Source organism: Lygodium microphyllum, chromosome 15 (assembly GCF_053477565.2).
Source record: "Lygodium microphyllum isolate KBCC chromosome 15, Lygodium_microphyllum_v1.1.10, whole genome shotgun sequence".
NCBI lineage: Eukaryota > Viridiplantae > Streptophyta > Polypodiopsida > Schizaeales > Lygodiaceae > Lygodium > Lygodium microphyllum.
Window position 1 is genome coordinate 33,176,270 of NC_141149.1, and position 20,409 is coordinate 33,196,678.

At 42.1% G+C, this 20,409-nt stretch overlaps 1 protein-coding gene across 4 annotated transcripts in view; it reads right to left on the bottom strand.

The window, feature by feature from the left end:
- Positions 1-9,304: 9,304 nt before the first annotated feature.
- Positions 9,305-20,409, bottom strand: part of LOC148024405 (flowering locus K homology domain-like) — a 47,654-nt gene continuing 36,549 nt past the window's right edge. For all 4 annotated transcript variants that reach the window (XM_087694057.1, XM_087694054.1, XM_087694055.1 and 1 more), the window contains 3 exons: positions 12,355-12,612; positions 12,061-12,255; positions 9,305-9,772 (listed from right to left, as the gene is read on the bottom strand). In XM_087694057.1, the coding sequence (XP_087550183.1) occupies positions 9,554-9,772; positions 12,061-12,255; positions 12,355-12,612 (672 nt within the window). In that variant the 3' untranslated portion in view covers positions 9,305-9,553. The remainder of the gene's footprint in view (positions 9,773-12,060; positions 12,256-12,354; positions 12,613-20,409) is intronic.

A 20,409-nucleotide genomic window follows, 5' to 3' on the forward strand; every position in this document is an offset into this window, starting at 1 on the left:
AGCAAGAAAACGTTTTGGCCTCCATCTCTCTTCTTGTCTCTTGAGTGAGCTTCTCCTTGTGCATTCTGTGTGTGTTCGGCGCAGCATCTTGAGCAAGTCCCCCCACCACGCGATTCTTGACATGGTATCAGAGCCGCACCACTAAGAGAGGCTGATTTCGAAGGCTGAAGTGAAGAAGAAGAAGCAAGGTTCGAGCAAGCAAGCCACGGGTAAGAAACTCTCCCATTCTTCCACTCTTTCTCTTGGACAGTGCCTGTGGAGGCACCGAAAGCAGGGTAGAGCAAAAATCTCAGATTGCAGTGAGATTTGGTGTGTGCGAAGAGCGGTGTGTATTCTGCAAATAAGCCCTTTAGGGCTTGACCGCAGTTATATTTAGGCATCTGAGGCTATTTCAGGCCCTGTTTTAGAGCCGCAAGGTTGCGGATAGCAGTTCGAGATACACTGCAATTTCAGTTGTGTCTGTCGTATACAGGTGCACAAGTTACAGATTTCAAATCTATAAGTTCAAATGTGTTTACAGCGAATAAACAAAAGGTTTATCTGCAAACTGGTTGCAAATTGCATGTATTGTTGAGCAGATAGTGAAAAAGGCTGGCTGTCTGGTGTATTGCTGTGCACTACAGGTCGAGGGTTGCAGAAGATTTGCTTGTTGTTTGGTATTAGTTTTGTGATAATAGCAGAGAACAATGGAAACCCCATCATTGAGAAGCTCGACAAGAACAACTACCCTTCATGGAAGTTCCATATCACGAACTTCTTTATTGGAAAATGCCTCTACGAGTTTGTTTCAGGTGAAGAAAAGGAGCCGGAGGTAAGTGATCCTCCAACTGCAGAAGAGACAAAGGCACGAAAGGAATGGAATGCAAAAGACAAAAAGGTTATGTATTGGCTATCTGTAGTAATTGACAATAATATGCTAGGACATATTAGAAATACAGAGAATTCATATGCATCTTGGACCATACTTGAAAGTATGTTTTCTGTAAATACAAAGGCACAAAAGATTCAACTCAAGCAAGAGTTAAATACATTGAAGAAAGGGAAGATGTCTATCAATGAGTATGCACTGAAGGTAAGGAGCATTGCACATTCCTTGGCAGCAATTGATGCAATGCCCGATGATGATGATTTGGTGTCATCTACCTTGGGTGGACTTAATAATGAAAAGGCTTGGAAGTCTTTTGTAACTTCCGTATATGTCAGAAAGCCATTTCCAGATTTCGATGAGTTGGTCTCCCTTATGATCACTGAAGAGATCAACATGCAGAGTGAGACATCTGAAAGAAGTGGTGAACAGGTCCAAGCTTTCTACTCCACTTCAGGAAGGGGATGTGGCAGGTTCTCTTCAAGAGGCCGTGGTACAGGACGTGGTAGTGACAACCAGTAAAACAAATTGAATCAGTAATTTGGCGATATGCAGGTTTCAGGAGGTCGTGGTAACTTTAGAGGCAGGGGGAGCTTTAGAGAAAGAGGTGGATGGCAGAATAGAGATTCTAACAACTCTGGTATTGTGTGTCACTACTGTGGCAAAACAGATCATATTGCAGCCCAATGTTATGCTAAGAAAGATTATATTCGCAGTGGTAAGTTACAGCAAGGAAACTATGCATCGTCTTCACGACAGAATGAAGACAAAAATGAACATCTGTTTGTTATGCAGCATATGCTGAATGCTGTTACAGGAAAGGGAACACATGATGATCTTTGGTATGTTGATTCAGGTGCATTCAATCATATGACTAGCCATGCAGAATGGTTTGGAGAGATGCAGGATTTGCAAAATGCAGGTTATGTGCAAACGGGTGATGATTCATGTCACCCAATTTCACATATTGAAAAAGTTTCCTTGTCCTTGCCTGATGGTAAGACAAGGAGTCTTTCAGATGTATTACGTGTGCTATCTATTACAAAGAACTTAGTGTTAGTAGGTCAGATGGTAGAGCAAGGGCTGCAAGTCAGATTTAATGCAAAGGGTTGCTTTATAGAAGACTTCAATGACAAGTGCAGGTTAGTTGCAAAGGGAAGTAGAGTTAGACGTAGGTTTACTCTGGATGCTGGAATTCCTACTATAAATGCTGCTATGTATGCTAAAGGAAAATGTGTTGTTACAGATATTGAAATTTGGCACAAATGCATTGGGCATGCAAATGTACAAAGGTTGAAATTAATGCAGTCCAAAGGGTTGGTTACAGGTTTGTCCACATTTAGAGTTGCAGAATTTCATAAGGTATGCGAAGCATGTCAGTTTGGTAAGCAGGCAAGACAACCCTTTTCACATGATAGAGATGTAAGCAAAAATATCCTTGATGTTGTGCATACAGATATTTGGGGACCTACACAAAATGTATTTCTTGGAGGCAGTTCATACTTTGTTACATTCATTGATGATTGTTCTAGAAAGCTGTGGGTGTATTTTATGAAGGAAAAGAGTGAAGCATTTGAGCACTTTAGAACATTCAAGGCTGCAGTTGAAAGAGAAACATGCTTGAAAATAAAGTGCTTGAGGTCAGATGGAGAGGGAGAGTACCTCTCGAATCAGTTTAGTGATTTTCTGAGGTCTCATGGGATAAAGAGACAGTTCGCATGCAGGTATATCCCACAGCAAAATGGGGTTGCAGAAAGGAAAAACAGGCATATTGCAGAAGTTGCACGTGCCTTGATGGTGGCTGAAAAGAATATGCCTAAGCATTTTTAGTCTAAGGCTGTTCATACTACTGTTTATATTATGAACAGAACTCCCACAGCTGCAGTTCATGGGATGACTCCTGAAGAATGCTTTACTGGCAAGAAGCCTGATGCATCGCACTTGAAGGTATTTGGCTGTGTTGCATGTATTTCATGTGCCAAATGAGCTACGGAAGAAGCTTGATCCAAAGGCAGAAAAATGTGTCTTTATTGGATACTCTTTAGAGCAGAAAGAGTATCGTTGTTATAACCCTGTCACGTGTAAGTTTAGAGTGAGCAAGGATGTCATCTTTGATAAAATGAGCAATTGGTATGCATCTAGTGGTGATGCATTGGATGATGATGATGATCATGACACTCATGTGCAGGCTGAAAAGCAAGAATCACAGACTCTTAGTGGACCAGAGATATCATTTGGTAGTCCATGGTCTGGGAGACTAAGGAGTAGCTCTACATCTTCAGGTGCATCTAGTAGCACTACAAGTAAAGACAAAGGAAAGAATAAAGTGTTAGATGGCATTGATGCAATTCTTGATGGAGACTCCAGTGGCTCAAAGAGCTTAGATGATGAGCTTGGTATTCCTTCTGTCAAGACACCAAGTGTACAAAGAGCTCATAATAATGTAAAGGCTCCATTGAGTGATCTGGTGGTACGCAGATCTAGCAGGGTCAGATACCCTGTTAAAAGATTTGGTTTTGAAGGTTATGCAGCTCACCATTATGCTTATATGGTGAAACTAGTTGAGGATATTGAGCCCACTTGTTTTGAGGATGCTGTTGGTCATACTCATTGGGATGCAGCAATGGATGAGGAGATGGCTGCATTAGAGGCCAATAAGACTTGGGATCTAGTATCACTTCCAAAGGGCAAGAAAGCTATTGGATGTAAGTGGGTTTATAAGATTAAGCACAATGCAGATGGTTCTATTAGTAGGTACAAAGCTAGGCTGGTTGCAAAAGGCTATGCCCAGACATATGGCATAGATTATGATGAAACCTTCAGTCCAGTTGCTAGGATGACAACTGTCAGATGTGTGATTTCTTTGGCAGCAGAGCCAAAGGTTGAAGGTTGCAGCAAATGGATGTGAAGAATGCATTCTTGCATGGTGATTTGCAGGAAGAAGTGTATATGGATCAACCAGTAGGTTATGAAGATTTAGAGCATCCCACATATGTGTGCAGGTTGAAGAAGACGCTCTATGGGCTCAACCAAGCACCTAGAGCATGGTCTGACAAGATCAGAGAGTATCTTGTCAATATTGGCTTTTATGTTTCTGGTGCTGATCACTCACTTTATGTGAGAAAGGGAGATGCAGGTTTGGTCATCATAGTCATCTATGTGAATGACTTGATTATTACAGGTGATAGTGATAGTGGAATTGCTGAAGTCAAAGAATTTTTTAAGAAGAAGTTTGAGATGAAGGATTTAGGTGAACTAAGGTACTTCCTTGGCATTGAGGTGATCAGATGTGATGATGGTATATGGTTGTCCCAAAGACAGTATGGCTTGGATATGTTGTCCAAGTATGGTATGACAGCATGCAAACCACTTTCAGTCCCATTGGAGCAGAATGTAAAGTTGAGTGTGCTGATGTTAGGGATGAGATAAAAGACTCTACTATGTTTAGGAGGATAGTGGGGAGTTTGATCTACATGACCATTACAAGGCCAGACTTGAGCTACGCTGTTGGTCTTGTGAGTCAGTTTATGCAAGTACCTAGAAAGCCACATTTGGATGCATTCAGACGCATATTGAGATATGTGAAGTCCACATTACATTATGGACTGGTAGTATGTCTGATAGAAGATCTACTAGCGAATACATGTTCTCTCTTGGTAGTGCAGCAGTTACTTGGAGCATCAAAAAGCAACCTACAATTGCTTTGTTGAGTACAGAGGCTGAGTATAGAGGTGCTGCTATAGCAGCATGTGAGGTAGTATGGCTACAAAAGTTATTGCCTGATTTAGATGTGCAAGTGGAAGGTCCAGTTGTCATTTATTGTGACAACATGAGCAGTATACAGTTGGCTAAAAACCCTGTGTTCCATGCCAAGACAAAACATATTGAGGTACACTACCACTTTGTGAGAGAGAAGGTACTAGCAGGTGAGATTGACTTGGTGTATGTCAACAAACAAGATCAGATAGCTGACATCTTCACGAAGGCATTGGGTACAAAGAAGCTTCAAAAGTTTCGAAGCTTACTAGGAGTTGCAGAGATGCAGTTGAGCTTGAGGGGGAGTGTTGAGATGACAAGCTCAACACATGCGGACATTGATGATGGACCGCCTGGTTAGATGGGTCCACACGTCTACACTTAGCACGTCGGTGGTCATTATGACTCTCACATGGCCACTGACTCATTACTTATTATATTCAGGTTGTTACATCTATTTATAGCTGGCATAGTTATAGCGCTAGTCGACTAGTGTAGTCGGTTATGCATTGTTTGACTTAGTAGGCCACTTTCCTTTATATTGTATCTTATCTATACTTTGTGTACATTGATTGTAAAGGGTGTGGAAGAAGAAGAAAAAACCAGCAAGAAAACGTTTTGGCCTCCATCTCTCTTCTTGTCTCTTGAGTGAGCTTCTCCTTGTGCATTCTGTGTGTGTTCGACACAGCATCTTGAGTAAGTCCCCCCACCACGCGATTCTTGACACTCCTTGCACCATAGCTCTTGCTTTTGCTACATGCTTCCAGCCTAAGTCTCACTCCCTTCAATATACTCATTGATAACATCTAATTCTTTATATCCATTTTCTATATCATAATGCTAGATAGAAGAATGAGATGTCATAATGTCAAAGAGAAGAACAAGTATTCTTTCAATCGAAGTATATAATAGGAAAGATGAGGAAGGGAACTAGATCAATTATGCTTATAATTTTTTATCTTGGATGTATGTGCATCTAACGATAAAGAAAGCTTTTAAAGTAAAAGTATTTGTAATTGGAGATGTATTAAAGCACTAAAAATATAGGAATTTAGCTTTTAGACAAAGAAAAGTTGATTGTTGCCTTGTGACAGAGGTATTGATGCAACATATATTGATGTGTTATTACCATAGTAAGCATATAATGAAACATTACAAATAGTAAGTTTTTGTAATACATTGAGAATGAGCAAATTGATGATATCTATATGACTATTTTTCTTGTGTTTATACAAGTATACTACATATAGCCAAATGTCAAGAGTTTTATATGTGCTTTCACATGTTTGTCCATCAAAATTGGTTGACTACTTTTTGAGGAGTGTATGCGCAGGAAGCTCATAGAGGACCTTGTTTTTCTATAATTTTAAGTATATATTATGCAAGTGTGGTTGAGAATATGGAATAATTGAGCAAATATATTTACTAGAGCTCAATAGCATGGAATGGCCATTATGTAGTGATGAGATTTTGCACATGTGCAACAAAAAAAATTTAACAAATGTATTAAACCTCTCTATGAAGCAAAGAATGCTCCAAGTGTTGTAGATATAGGATAATTGGACTTTGAGTATAATATGTCAAGAAATGACAATGTTAATGCAGAGTCCACTAGCTAACTCCTATCTCAAATTAGTAAAGCTTAATTAAGAGTATAGTTGCCAATGGGTATAGTGTGGCTCCACAAATTTTAGAAATTGTGGAGTCTCCTTAAATATCCTACACTTACAATCTTCTGAATTTTGGTTATTTTTTGAGCCTGTCATATGTTCATGTACTTTATTTGGAATTATTTGAGCATGCATACACATTTTTATTTTTGAGAAAAGATGCTCAAATGTTCATTGAGGAGAGGAGATATCTCTACTAATGTTAAACCTTTTTAAGATGTGTCCATGCATTTTTAAATCGAGATAATACACATGGTTGAGAGAGAGAGAGAGAGAGAGAGAGATGACTCTTCTCCAAAACTAGTTGATAGACTACTTATTCTTGTACTTTACAATTATTTTTTGAAATATGTATACACTTTTTTTTTAGATATGACATGTGGATGAGTATAGGAGGTAGAGTCACAATTACAAGTGGCCTATACCTCTAGGGAAAATTGAAATTTGAGTCTAGGTGCTGAAAATACTTTGGCATTGATAAATGGAGGTCAAGGAACACCCATGATTACTTTCAATGGGAGAGGAAGCATGATTCAGAATGAGAGTTGAGTTTAGGATCCGGTTTGGACCCATTCTTAAAGCGATGGAGCCCATTTTTGGAGCCGAAAAGTGTCAGAGAGGCGGTAAAGAACCAATTTTCATGAAAAATCAAACAGTGGTGGATGGCCGAGCTAGAGTTTTTCTAGATGCATTTCAATGTCAGGAATCCAACGCAAGTCTCGGTTCGTCGATCAGATTAACCTCCCATTTAATCCGTGCAAGGGTTGGTATTGTAAAGTAGCTACTAGATCTTGGAGCCAATAAGTGTGTAACAAAGCCCAACTTTATAGATTTCGACGTCACGAAGCCGTCCAGTCGGATAGCAAATCGGAGTCCATTTGCACCTCCAAACAAGCTAAAAACCCTTCCATAATAGTGTGAAAGTGATTTTTTTTTTAAAGCGAACATTTTATAAATGAAATGAAATGAAACTCTAAATGAAAAAAACATACAAAAATATATCGTGATACAAGAAGGGGTATTTTTTTATTGACACCCCATTTTTTGGGAATGTATGTGCCTCTTGGATGCTCAATCATGTAGAGAGAGAATAGGAAATACCTGATCTATGCAGAGAGGGCAAGATTTTGATGATAACCACGTACAATATAATGAAGGAAATGAAATTTTTATTTTTAGTCTTTCTCTCTCCTCCCTCTCTCTCCTGCATAGAGGCACTTCATGTGGCAAGAATCAAAAAGAGAATCGAGTGATGGATGCTTGTCCGAGAGGCACCGGATTGTTCCAAGAGACTAAGGAGGCTAAAGGCTGAAGATCTATGCTGAAATCCATGGCTGGTTTAGTCCCAATTAAATATTCAAGAAACCCAAAACACGCAAAAGGCGGTATGCTCTATTTTATGAAAAAAATTTGCTTGTTTTTTATTGTTCATGGTCTAAATGATGTGCACATGGACTAAAAATTTATTTAAATGCTCCTTGCATTATTTTTTAGGGTTGCAATCACTGTTATGCACAACCCATATTGATTTACAGCAATTATAAATTTTCAAAACTCAAAAAATACTAATTTTGATTAAAATTGATAGTTTCTTTAATTTTAAATGGAAAAAAATGAGTGGATATGGAATAAAATAAAAAAAAATGCTGATTTTTAGTTTCAATGATCAGTCATTTAAAAAAAACCAAAAAATACCTATTTTTTATTAAAAATAAATTAAAAAAATAGAAAAAAATAAAAAAATGGATTTTTTGCGTTCGAAAAAAATGAAAAAAAAAAATCTATGTATGTGAATGTCTGACGAGGCTGAAGCATGAGGTTAAGTCTCAGTTTGGCCCTTGTATTTTGTGTTAAAGTGTGTATTTATTGCTTTTACATACAAAAAATGACATAAAAGACCCTCTACACCTATGCACCGCAGCAAAATCTAAAAGGTGAGGGGGAGGAAGATGTTATACAATAGTTTAAACGATGAAATAATACAAAGTATGATTGTTCTCTTTATGCATAATATTTAGGATGCGGTTTATTTGAAAATAATGAATCTAGCAATACGAGGGTTAGCATTGGTGCTAGGTTCCTACAACGCAGCATTGCATCTTAGCGGGAATTCATTAAAAGAGCTGTTTTTGTATGACACAGGCTGATTTTAAACCATAATTTTTTGTGCATAAAATAAATCATTCACTTTTGCATGAATCATATGCACATGGTATCTATTCCTGGCATGCATAGCACTTGGTTGAAGTATAAATGACTGAAACAGTCATGCTATCCTAGAATGAACTTGAACCGTGGATCGAGAACCTGGGCTTCAAGCAGATAGGACCTAGGCAAACCTTCCGTTACCTTGGATGGCCAATGGGTCTGGAAATTTCCATAAAACAGAGCTGGCTGGCTAGAAAATAAAGTGAGAGACAAATTTACTAGATGGAAGGGTAAACCTTTGTCCTGTGAGAGTGCACTGAAGACAAACACGAACACGGTGAGAAAAGGAGAAGAGAGAAGACAACAGGAATGAAAGAGGATCTGGAAAGAATGCTGAATACAATAATGGACTGATCAGTGCCTGCACACATCCTGCAGTTCTTCAGAATGGTCAGGAAGAAATCTCACTCGTTCAAGTTAGCTTTTGTGCGGCTTAGTAAGGCCAAATTATAAAGTCCTTAGACTCCGCATCTTGCTTTTAGATGAAGGGATTGTAAACAATTTCTTCCATAGTTTATGTATATTTCTCGCATTATGAAAAAAACAATGTAAAAAGGACCATAATCTAGAACTCAGTATAAAACAAAACATATCAACCAGCATTACTGAGGAACCTGTTCTTTTCAAATCATACCTCTATAACCTATTCTATGAGAGATTCCCATACTGAGAGATATCTTATTGAGTGTTCACTCTATTTCATCCCTTTCCTACTATTGTAGTGAACAGTTTTAGATGTTGCACTCTTAATGGAATACTGACAAAGAAAACATGAAAAATAACACTACAGAAGCTGCTTCTTTGCCCAAAAAATTTATCTATTTAGGTCAAAACTTGGAGTTTACATATTAGGCACTTTACAAGGGGCTTCACCCACTGACATCACTACCCATGTTAGTTTCCCCATTTGCCTGAAGTGACCATGTAACAGCATCCTGCAGTCATATAAATTCTCTCCTGAGACTGAAAGCCACATTCCCCTCCAAAAGTTGTCACGCCAACTTTTAACCAGAGAGATATTTGGTCTGAGGATTCCCACAAAGCATAAATAGAGTTAGTAGGAAAAGGTACCACTGTAGGTGCCATAGACAGCAGTACTTGCATGGCCAGATGTGCCTGTTGAAGGTTGATACATGGAAGCCTGTGTTACATATGGTGTATAACCAGCATCCACAGAAGAGTTGTAAGAACCAGCAGGGACAGTGCTATAAGTGGCACTTGATAGAGCCATGCTGTAAGAACTTGTAGGAGCTATTACTCCAACCAGGGAATTCTGCATTCAAACAAAAGCCTAAGTTTTTCCAACGAAAGTAAAACTGACTTCCATATACTTTTTAATGGCATTGTCCTAAAGCGGAAAAATGCACTTCATATACTTTTTAATGGCATTGTCCTAAAGAGGAAAAATGCATTTCATTCTTCGAGGAAAACTAAAAGCAGCACGAGCACACATGCACGAGGTCAATCATGCAGAGGGACTTTTATGAGTGCCAACACTGGTTACATTTTACACTTCAATGCCTATTTTGTTATTTCCTTCTCTCTTTTTTACATTGAAATCAAATTTCTCCCTGTTTCTCTTGCAATGACCTATGCCTTTGGCATGCAAAACAGAACCCCATAAATCATTCAAAATCAGCCCCAAAAATTAAAAAACTTGAGAGTACTACAGTAGGACATCAAATAGGATCAAAGTGAAACGATAAACTTGAAGGGTTTTGTAAATGAAACAAAATCTTCTAAGCACAGTGCTTATTTTGGTGACTTCAAGACAATGCTGCCTGCTCGACCCCAGATCAATGCACATAGTAGATGAGGAATATGCAAATACAACTGCAAGCATACTTTTGCTTACAAGGAAATCAGCAATATCAGGACTCTCATGGAAGATTTCTGTATTCGTTCTTTTCCTCGGCCGTACAAAGATGGTTACAGAGGTCACTTCAAATTCAGCAGCAACATTGTGTTCACTTAGTGTGAATGTTGACATGGATTATGGAAGAGAGGGGATCCATAAATACTGAGAAGCCTAGTGCTACATCAAAGATACATTATCTGTTAGTCACTCATGGACCTATGTTCATGCAGGAGGCTGTAAATTCTGATCATAATCAACTCCTATTCATTTTCTTATGAAACATCCAAACCCCTCTGACATCAACCCAACCACAATGGCTTCCCAAGCAAGTCAAGGATAAAGGTAGGGTACGTGGTCCCTTCAGTCCAGACAGCAGAGGTGGTGAACAAGTAGGGAGGGGTGGTATGTGAATGGTACAGGGCGGTGTCTAATCTGTGCAATGTACCCACAACCTAAATAAGAGCAACAAGGTATGACAGGATACAACCCTCAACTCTAGTAATTTGGGGGGGGAACTGAGCCACAAGAAATTAGGCACCAATATTAGCACAAAGGTAACAAAGAGACGTGAAAACAATATTACTCATAGAGGCTGGTTCAAGTGTCATGATGGGATTGGGTGGCTTTCCCAACCAGTAGGTACTAGAGCCCTCAGCATCGTGATGGGGAGTGTGGGAGCCTCACAAGGTGGCACATTTGGATGCCAGTTGCTAGCTTACCTTTAACAGGGAAATTCCTTGAGTATATGCCACTTTAGCAGAGCACTAGTCTTCCATCATTCACTCCCTTGGGTGCTGGGAGCAGCTTCAGGGAGATCCTCAACATTGAATGACCTATTTTCCACCTAAAGGGATGGTATCCTGTAGTGGTGTTATACTCCCCCACCTTGGCTTCTCCCAGTTCACCCTAGATGGCATTGAGAGGCCTTAGGCTGTCAAGGACCTGTACTTCTTTGAGTTTCTTCTTAGTAATGCAATTGGCCACACCAAAAAAAAGACATGAAAACCTTTGAAAAGCATGCTTCTGTGAATTACCATGCACCCTTGCTAACTATTCCAACAAAACTGTTGCCAAAGACACAAACATTATGAAAGATAAATATAAATTTAACAGCATGAACAATAAGTTTGGTTCAAATTAAAAATTTATCCAAAGACAGTTGTAAATTGTCAGCATAAAAATTAAGTCCTGGCTTTGAATCCAGCCAAATTTACATGGGCTAGAAGATGCACATTTGCACTGGAAACTTCTACACCCACGTGCACTAAATATAAATTTTGCACACTAGACAGACATCCAAGAATTTATTAAGGTACCACCTCACAATTTAGTGCCTGCATAAGGTTGAATTAGATAATCTATGTGGTATAGTCAACCAGCTGACCTGAGCTAAGCTGAAGTAGTGAAATTTGGATTCTCCTGTGCTTTGAGAGGCTTGCTCCTCAAAGTACCAAACTTAGTCTTACAATTTACAAATGGGTCACACTAGTCAAATATGCATGCACTCTCTTTGACATAAGTTATGATAAAGGCATATCAAATTTTAAATTTATTGCAATTCATGCATGAACATATCCATCTGAAAAAACAAAACCAGACAACTCTTAAATATCACCCGATTTGTATTGAGCTTTTCAGGTTCCTTGCAAAAGGGAAAACAGTTCTCATCTTCAAGTTTCTTAATCATTCTTAGCAGATCTGACCTGAATTAGCTGTTGTGCTGATTGAACTTGACTGGCAGTTCCTTGAACCTCCACAGTCATTTCACCAGGATAACTTACAGTTTCTTGAACAGTGATTGTTGCTCCACTTGTTCTCCGGATATGACTGATATTTGCACCTCCAACACCAATTATTGCATCAGCATATGATAGTGGGATCTGCATGTGCTGCGTCACCTGAAGCACAAAATTAAGAAGCGTCCAAGTGAGTTGAACAAATTGGTCATTAGGCCGTGTCCAATACAAAACAGACAATATTAAGGAAAAGACCCTGACCTGTGTGATAATGGGTGCAGGTACAGTTGGCGTTACTGAGCTCATATTGGGATCCCTGCCGTACATAGCCACTCCAAGATGATGAGTTTGCGAGGTACTAACATCAGCAGCTTGGTAGAAGCTTTCCTGCTGAACATTTGGTGTAGCATAATGGGATACCACAGCTAACCCAGGTGTGCTAACACTAGGTACAGCTGAGGTCACAGGGTTCCATGAAGCATGAGCGATTGGCTGCTGGCTTTGATTCTGTACTGCCCTCTGTAAAAAGCAAACAAAAAAACTTTGAAAAATCTCTCTCTCTCTCTCTCTCTCTCTCTCTCTCTCTCTCTCTCTCTCTCAATGGCCAACCAGCCACAGGAGCTCCCCTTCAAGCAAAATTTCAACAACCAAAAAGCGGCCATGCATATCATTCTTGACAAGGACCAGCTGAAATCTCTCATGAACCACCATGAGCACATTGGAGTAATGTCATGCACAGCCCCCAACATAGAACAAATGAAACCCATGGCAGTCCACAATCTTTCCTGCTCCACTATGACTCTTATGCTCGAGCGCACCTAAGACATCCCATTTATTATCATGCAAAATACGCCACATGTCATGTGCTTGCTGCATGAACAAATTCCACACACATTCCAATTGGCAATTCTCATATGCATCCAGAGAAGGAAAATCAAGGCCGAGGCTAGTTGTGCCTCAATTTAACTTTTTTGGTAACATCTCAAGGGTTCCCTCATCAAGGAAATCAGCCAACATGGCAAATGAGTTGAGACATTGACTTGCCGATTTGGAGGTAGAGGGATCATTCCCGACTATGATAGCAAAATCTCCAGACTCCCTCTCTCCAGATGGATGTGATCTATATACAATACTAATGGAGGAGTGGAGTATATGTAGGCCCTAGGGAGAGTTGCAAGACAAATGTTGCTACAATTGCTAGGAATCTGTGTGGATACAAAACAAAAGTGGGTAGAGTCGGAGCTCACACGATAAAGAAATGATAAGGTTTGCGGGAATAAACACAAAGTGTACGAAAAACACTCTAACAAAACTTAGAAACATGGAAGAATAAGAGTGAAGAATGGCAAACATTGAATCATGCTAATAAATGAAGCAAAGCTCTAAGATGACTACAGAGTCCTGCCTGATAAGGCGGCAACACATGTTGGGAATCTACATTGTGAAGGGAGCAAAATGCAATCCTCCAAGTAATAGGATATCAAAGTAGATGATGTGGAAAGAAAGGAGAGCCAGCTGTAGAGGGAGCGAAACACACTCCTCAGAGTTTGTTGAAGTGGAGAAGACGATCACTAGCAGTAACCATGTGCTCTAGGAGGTGAAGAACAGCAAGACAGCTTGCTATGACAGCAACATAACTACAACAGGGTCTGCACCAGCAAAATGCAGATCTGCACAGCATGTAGACTGCCTGTAGGAGCCATGTGTGATGCTGCAGGCAGCAACCGGACAAAAAAAACGCAAATTTTCCGGCCTAAAGAATGGTCACAAGCATGGAGAGGATTGTCTCTAGTCAGCCAGATGTGAAATGGCAGTTGGGCGGCCAAATCTACCTTGAAAACACAGCTTGTAAGAGATGGAACAAGGCGCCAGCAACAGCAGACGGCACCATAGGATCCTCCACAACTTGCAATGTCCTCCATGTCAGGGTGTAGGCAGCAGTGGAGAGGCTAAGGAATGAAGGGGAGAATGATAGAAGAAGAAAGTGTTTGACGAAGAGAGTGTGATTTGATGGATGTATAATAAATGAAGTATGGGCCCTATTTATAGGCATTGCATAGTCTTGGGTAGCACCCAAGAATATGGGCACCCGGCCTTTTTGAGGCTCTAAGTGTGAAATCAAAAGGGAATTAAGGAAAATAAATGCACTTGATGACTAGGTTTCTCAATACCACCTCTTAGGCCCAAAAAGGTGCCCTAAGAGGTGTCAGAGAGAGGGTCCATCTTGTAATCAAGAATTCCACCTGAAAGGAGACCTACAGTTAAGAACAATGGACATAGCGGGCTGCAAAGCCAAAAGAGTGAAAGGAGTTGAATAGCCACTGTCTCTTGAAGGAGCAAATTGTCGAGGAGACAATATCAACACCCACTATCTCTCTATGGAGTGAACTACAAAACCAGAGGCCATGGAAGCCACTAGACACAAAAATAGATGGAGGGAACCTCTGTAGAATATCACGGTGGTCTCTAGGAGGACTTATTGCCTCATGGGGTCTTAGAGCCTCCTTTTTCTTGCAAAGGCTTAGTGTGCATCATAAAAGTCTTATTGCCCTTGAGTATAAAAATATGATAGCTGATGCAAAACAATCTTTGTGGCCCAAAAAGGTGAGGTGGCACAAAACAACAAGGTAGGGGGCAAAGGTCAATGATGACAATCTTCGGTAGCATGACCATTCGTTCCACAAGAGGAGAACCCAATGGTCTAGCCTTCTGTTGTTGGAGAAGCCATAGCTCTGGTGTGTCAAACTTGTAAAAGGAGAGTGGGACGGAGAAGATAATGGTGTCCTCCCAGTGGTGCACCAGAAATAGGAGGAAATTTGAGAGTGCTACCAATCCCACAACCTTTGTATTCACTAATGAAGAGGATCTTTAGCTCTCTAAGCACATTTTCTTTGATACCATGTAAAGAAACGATAGGGTTAGCAAGGGAAACACAATGTGTCTAGGAAACACTATGATAGAAAAACTCAGAAAGAAAAATGAAGAAGAAGAGTGAAGAATGACAAACACTGAATCATACCAATACAATGGAACAAAGCTCTAAGATGACCGCATTGTCCTAGCTGATAAGTTGGTAGTACTTGTAAGGAATCTGCATTGTGAAGGGAGCAAAACACAATCCTCCGGGCAATACGATATTGAAGTAGATGTTGTAGAAAGGACAGCCAGTTGTAGAGGGAGCGAAACACGATCCTTAGGTCAGCAAACGTAACTACAGCTGGGGCTGCATCAGCAAAATGCAGATCTGCCCAGTGTGTAGATTGCCTGTAGGAGCCACATGTGATGCCAAGGAGCAGCTGGACAGCAAAACACAGATCTGCTAGCCTGGAGAATGGTCGCCAGCAACAAAACAGGGGTCACCAACATGGAGAGGAGGGTCGCCAGTCAGCTTGAGATGGAATGACAGCTGGGTGTCCAAATCTGCCCCCTAAAAACAAAACTTGTAGGAGATGGAACAAGGTGCCAACAGCAAACAGCACCATAGAATCCTCCACAAACTGCAATGTCCTCCGTGTTGGCATGTAGCCAGCAGTGGAGAGGCTGTGGAATGAAGGGGAGAATGATAGCAGAAGAAAGTGTCTGATGCAGAGAGTGTGATCTGATGGATGTATTGTTGGGATAAAGGCCCAGTTTAACCTCCATGTAAAGTACACGCACATTATTTAGCTGTACATGTGAATGCACCCTTACGTGCCCTAAGTATAAATACATTTTACTCTTTGTGTACCAACACATTTGTTGGTACACTCTAACCAAATCGTACTTCTCACTACTCTCACTCTCTCTCCAGCCGTCACACTCTCACACTCACTCCTACTCGATTTCCATCTCTCTTAGTTGTGCTCTTCTTCCAACAACTGGTATCAGAGCCAAGATGCTACACACTTCACGAGATCCAGGCGACGGCTGCTGGGCTTGCAGTAGCAGGCATGTGGCAGCAGGCGTGCAGCAATTGGCAGCAGGAGCAGGTGACAGCAGCACAGTAGGCGCGACGGAGCTGTGTCCACGGGACTGACAGACTGTTTGCGACGAGTCTAGCAGCAACATGCGGGGGGTTCCAGGCAGCAGTCGCTGACAGCAACAGGCAGCAACACGCGGGGGGAGGACCAGGCAAGAGTCGCCGGCGGCAATGGGCAGTGACAAGACCCATGGCAAACAAGCCACGTGTCCCGCCTGACGGGTCAACAGAACCCCACATCAGTGTTTTTTTAAAAATAAATTTCCCCCTAAATTTTTTCAATCACCACTTACTCCCGGTGGCAGTTCACGCACTGGAGGCACAAGTCACAATTCTATGCCAAATCGAGCCTAAAATTTGGGGCTTTTCCCAGATTTGACATCATTCATGCCTATTAGTGATTTGACATCATTCATGCTTTTTAGTGATTTTTGAGTCAGAAATTGCAGACATTGCGAGCGGTGACCTCAATTAAATTGGGGATTTTGCCAAATTTATCGGAATTTCGCTCTTTTGAGTAAAATTTCTTGACATTGGATCCCAAAATTTTGGGGTTTTTCATGTATTGGCAAAGTTTTGCTCAGCTGGGTCAAATTGGCTGACATTTATGCAATTTTGGACTTGAAATTTTGGGGATTTGCACAGAATTTGTTTCTGTATTTTTTGCCCATGTGGTGGCTGGTTCATGTACAAACCGCTGAGATTTACTTCTTGTTGAGAAGAAAAGCAGTGTATTTTGCTAGTTCAGCTTGTGCTTCTATAGTTTAGTGCATTTACTCTTTTGTTCGTGATAAAATGGCTGCAACCTCTTCCAGTTCAGACATCAAGAGTTTGATGGAAATCAAACGGTTTGATGGTCATGGCTTTGACCTTTGGAAAGACCGTATGCAGGGCATTTTGTTCCTAAAGGATTGTGAGGATGCTTTGCAGGAAGATAAAGCCGCCGTTCACTAGGGCTTCGGTTGCCGGCTCTCCTGTTATCGGGTCACCGACTTCCTTAACCTTCCGGCACTGGGTAGCCCCCATACATGGTATCAATATTTGGAAGATATAAGATTGTTTTTCCTTCCTTGTTTTATCCCAACAGATTCTATATGCTAGGAACCAGAATATGCTAGGAACCAGATTTGAACTGATGACACAAGGATTTTCAATCCTCTGCTCTACCAATTGAGTATCCTGGCCAATTAGTCAATAATGATTTCTTTTCTTTTCTTTTTTCAATGGATTCAATAATTACTTTGCAATAATCAATAAGAATTTGGAGCTTTGTGGAACGAAAATAGCAATCTTTTGATACAACCACGCTACACAATTGATCACTAATAGGGCCAGAGTGAACAAAAAGGTTGTGGCTTACATAAAGATGGGTGTCACTGATGACATTCTGACAGACATTAAGGATTTAGATACAGGTTATGAAATATGGAAGAAGCTAAAAACTACTTATGAGATCACCACACCTGTTAATCAGGTGCATTTAATGCGCAAGTTGGTGAATATGCGACTCGATGAGTCAAAGCCTGCAGCTGAGCACTTGAGTGCATTTACAAGGATTTTAAATCAGCTCAAAGATTCAAATTTGGACTTTGATGATAAGTTGAGGACAATATTTTTTATGATGACACTGCCTAACTCTTGGGAGACCTTGGTGGTTTCACTCAGCAATAACCCCAATCTCTCATATAATGGGGTGAGGAGTTCTATCTTGAATGAAGAAATTAGACGTATGTCTAGCGTAGAAGGCAGCAACTCAGCTTACAATGTAAGAGGCAGGGCTGAAAAGAAAAATGCAAATGCAAGACATAGAAACTGAAGCAAGAGCAAAGGAAAGGAAAAGAGTGACATTGCTTGCTATCACTGTGGTCGGAAGGGCCACAAGAAACCTGATTGCAGGTATTACAAGAAAGAACAAGAGAGAAAGAAAAATGCAGGAGATAAAAAGAAGAAGGAAGAAAAGACAGATATGGGATTCCAGGGCCAAGGTGGCGTGGGCGACCATCAGACAGCATCGATCAGAGGGAGGGCTTGGGATCATAGACCCAGAGTACCAGAGTATGGCCCTCTTGGGCAAGCTAGTTGTCCACGGCCTCACACCAAGCGGGCAGACCTGGAAGGTCTTATTCCAAGAGGGCCTCCATGACTATAGACCGAGGCTTGGCGGAGAGTGGAGGCCGTCCTGGAGATGGATCTTCACGTCAGCCTAGATTACCCCCCCCCCCCTTCCCCCAAACACCTTTCCTATGCATCTTACTTCACGTGTGGCAGGGCCTCTGTAAGGCCCTAGTCCAGAGCCCCTCAGGCTGCCAGGAGGATATAGACTGTCAGCTGGTGATTTGGAACCCCCAGGTCAAAGATCCGGTTGGGGCACAGATCAGCGAGCGCCCCCACATCCAGTGGGCTGGCTGGGAGGCCGACCCCCGGTTGGTACCATCAGGACATGGCGGGAGGTGTACAAGATGGGGGATGAGGAGGTGTTGCAGCGAGTATCAAGCTGCTAGGGAGGAGTGGAGTTGAGGAGAAGGGAGATAGACGCAGCAATACCTCTAGAGAGGCTTGCTCCCCTGATACGAGAGCCGATAGAGCTCGAGGAGGCATGGGCAGCTAGGTTTTCACCACAGCAGGCATACCCCTACAGGTGGTAGGCAGAGTGGGCGGTGCCCCGCAGGGGACTCACCAGCAGGCATACCCCTACAGGTGGTAGGCAGAGTGGGCGGTGCCCCGCCAGTAAGCATCCCCCTACAGGTGGTAGACAGAGTGGACGGCGCCCCGCAAGGGACTTTCTTTGCTGTTCAGGAGGGGGGCGTCTGGCCCTTGACAAAGGGCAGCAGGATGAGGGGATAACCACCCTTTCATGGAAGAGGATTTGGGTGGTGGGCCTTCAGGGAAAGACATGGCGACTGGACCCCTACGTTTTATGGAAGGAGTTCAAGGAGTGGCGCCTTTGGATTTGGAAGGGCAGACCACTTTATGAGCTGGAGTGGGACCCAGGAGAGTGGCTATGGCCAGCCACAGCAGTCGCCAAAAAGCCATCCAGGTTCCTGGAGTACATTGCCAAGATTGGCAGGCACGTATTGATGCATGAGGATATGAATTGGGCACCGTCACGTAGCAGGCATTGAGCGGAGCACAACATCACGGAGCCTTTTCAACGGACCTTCTGGCACTACCTATGGGATAGCTGGAGGCCAAGGAGAGTGTCGTATTTCTTATGGCTAGTGACACATGGAGGCTTGGCAGTGGGAAGTTGGCTTGGCCAAATGCAGGAGGGAGGTTGTAAGCACTGCACACAGCAACCTCTCGAAACACCAAAGCACTGCCTTTGGTCATGTGAGGAGATGTAGCTCATGTGGAGAGGAGCATGTTGCATCCTTCGCCGTATAGCACCCAGCCTTGGATGTATCTCATGGGGAGCTTTCTGTTGGCACGCAATCAGCCAGGAGCGTCACCTTCTGTATGAGGCCGGGATGCAAAACACAATATTCATTATCGAGGCAGGGTCGTGCGCAGTGGTCGATTTGGAGGCTCTACCCATCTGCCAGGTACTAGAACCCATAGCAGACCGCTCGGGGGTATGGGAGATCATAGGGAGTCTAACTAGATAGCATATCTGGAAGGTGCGGTGTCAGATGGCTTTCAGCAGAGAGAGACTCTCAGTACATGCGACCTTAGCAGAGCTCTGGACCTCCATCATCCACTCCCTCCGCGGACGATGGGACCAGGTGCAGGGCGAGTCCAGGGCTCGTCAGGAGCTCCGTTGTCATTTCATGCGCACTTGGGGCGGCCAGGACCTGTTCTTCATGATGCAGGCACGCAGTCCCAGTTGGCGATACACCCCCCCCTCCCCCATGGCTTCTTGCCCCCATTCCCCCCAGACCGCCTTCAGAGGCTTGTATACATGATGTAGTTGTGACTTTGCATCAACTCCAGCTAGTCTATTGAGCATGAGCACCCCATTGTAATCAATTTTTTTGAGTAATATAATCAACCACATTTTACTTGCAAAAATAAAAAAGGTGTGCTCTCTTTATAGGCACTAGACAATCTTGGGTAGCCCCCCAAAAATATGAATGCCCAATCTCTTTGGGACTAAGAGTGTGAGACCAAAACAGAATTAAGGAAAAGAAATGCACTTAATGACTAGGTCACTCAACACGCACTAGTCCATCACCTTATCAAGTGTGAAAAGCAAGCCATTTCGATCAATAAGTGATTGTATCTATCTTTGATCTCCTCACATGCTATAGGCAGAGGAACATGTAACGATCCTCTAATGCTATCTCCTCTTGGTAAAGCTAGCATAGGGTGTCCGCTGCAGTACACTCTCTCTGGAGATATCTAGAGATAGGGAAAAAAAG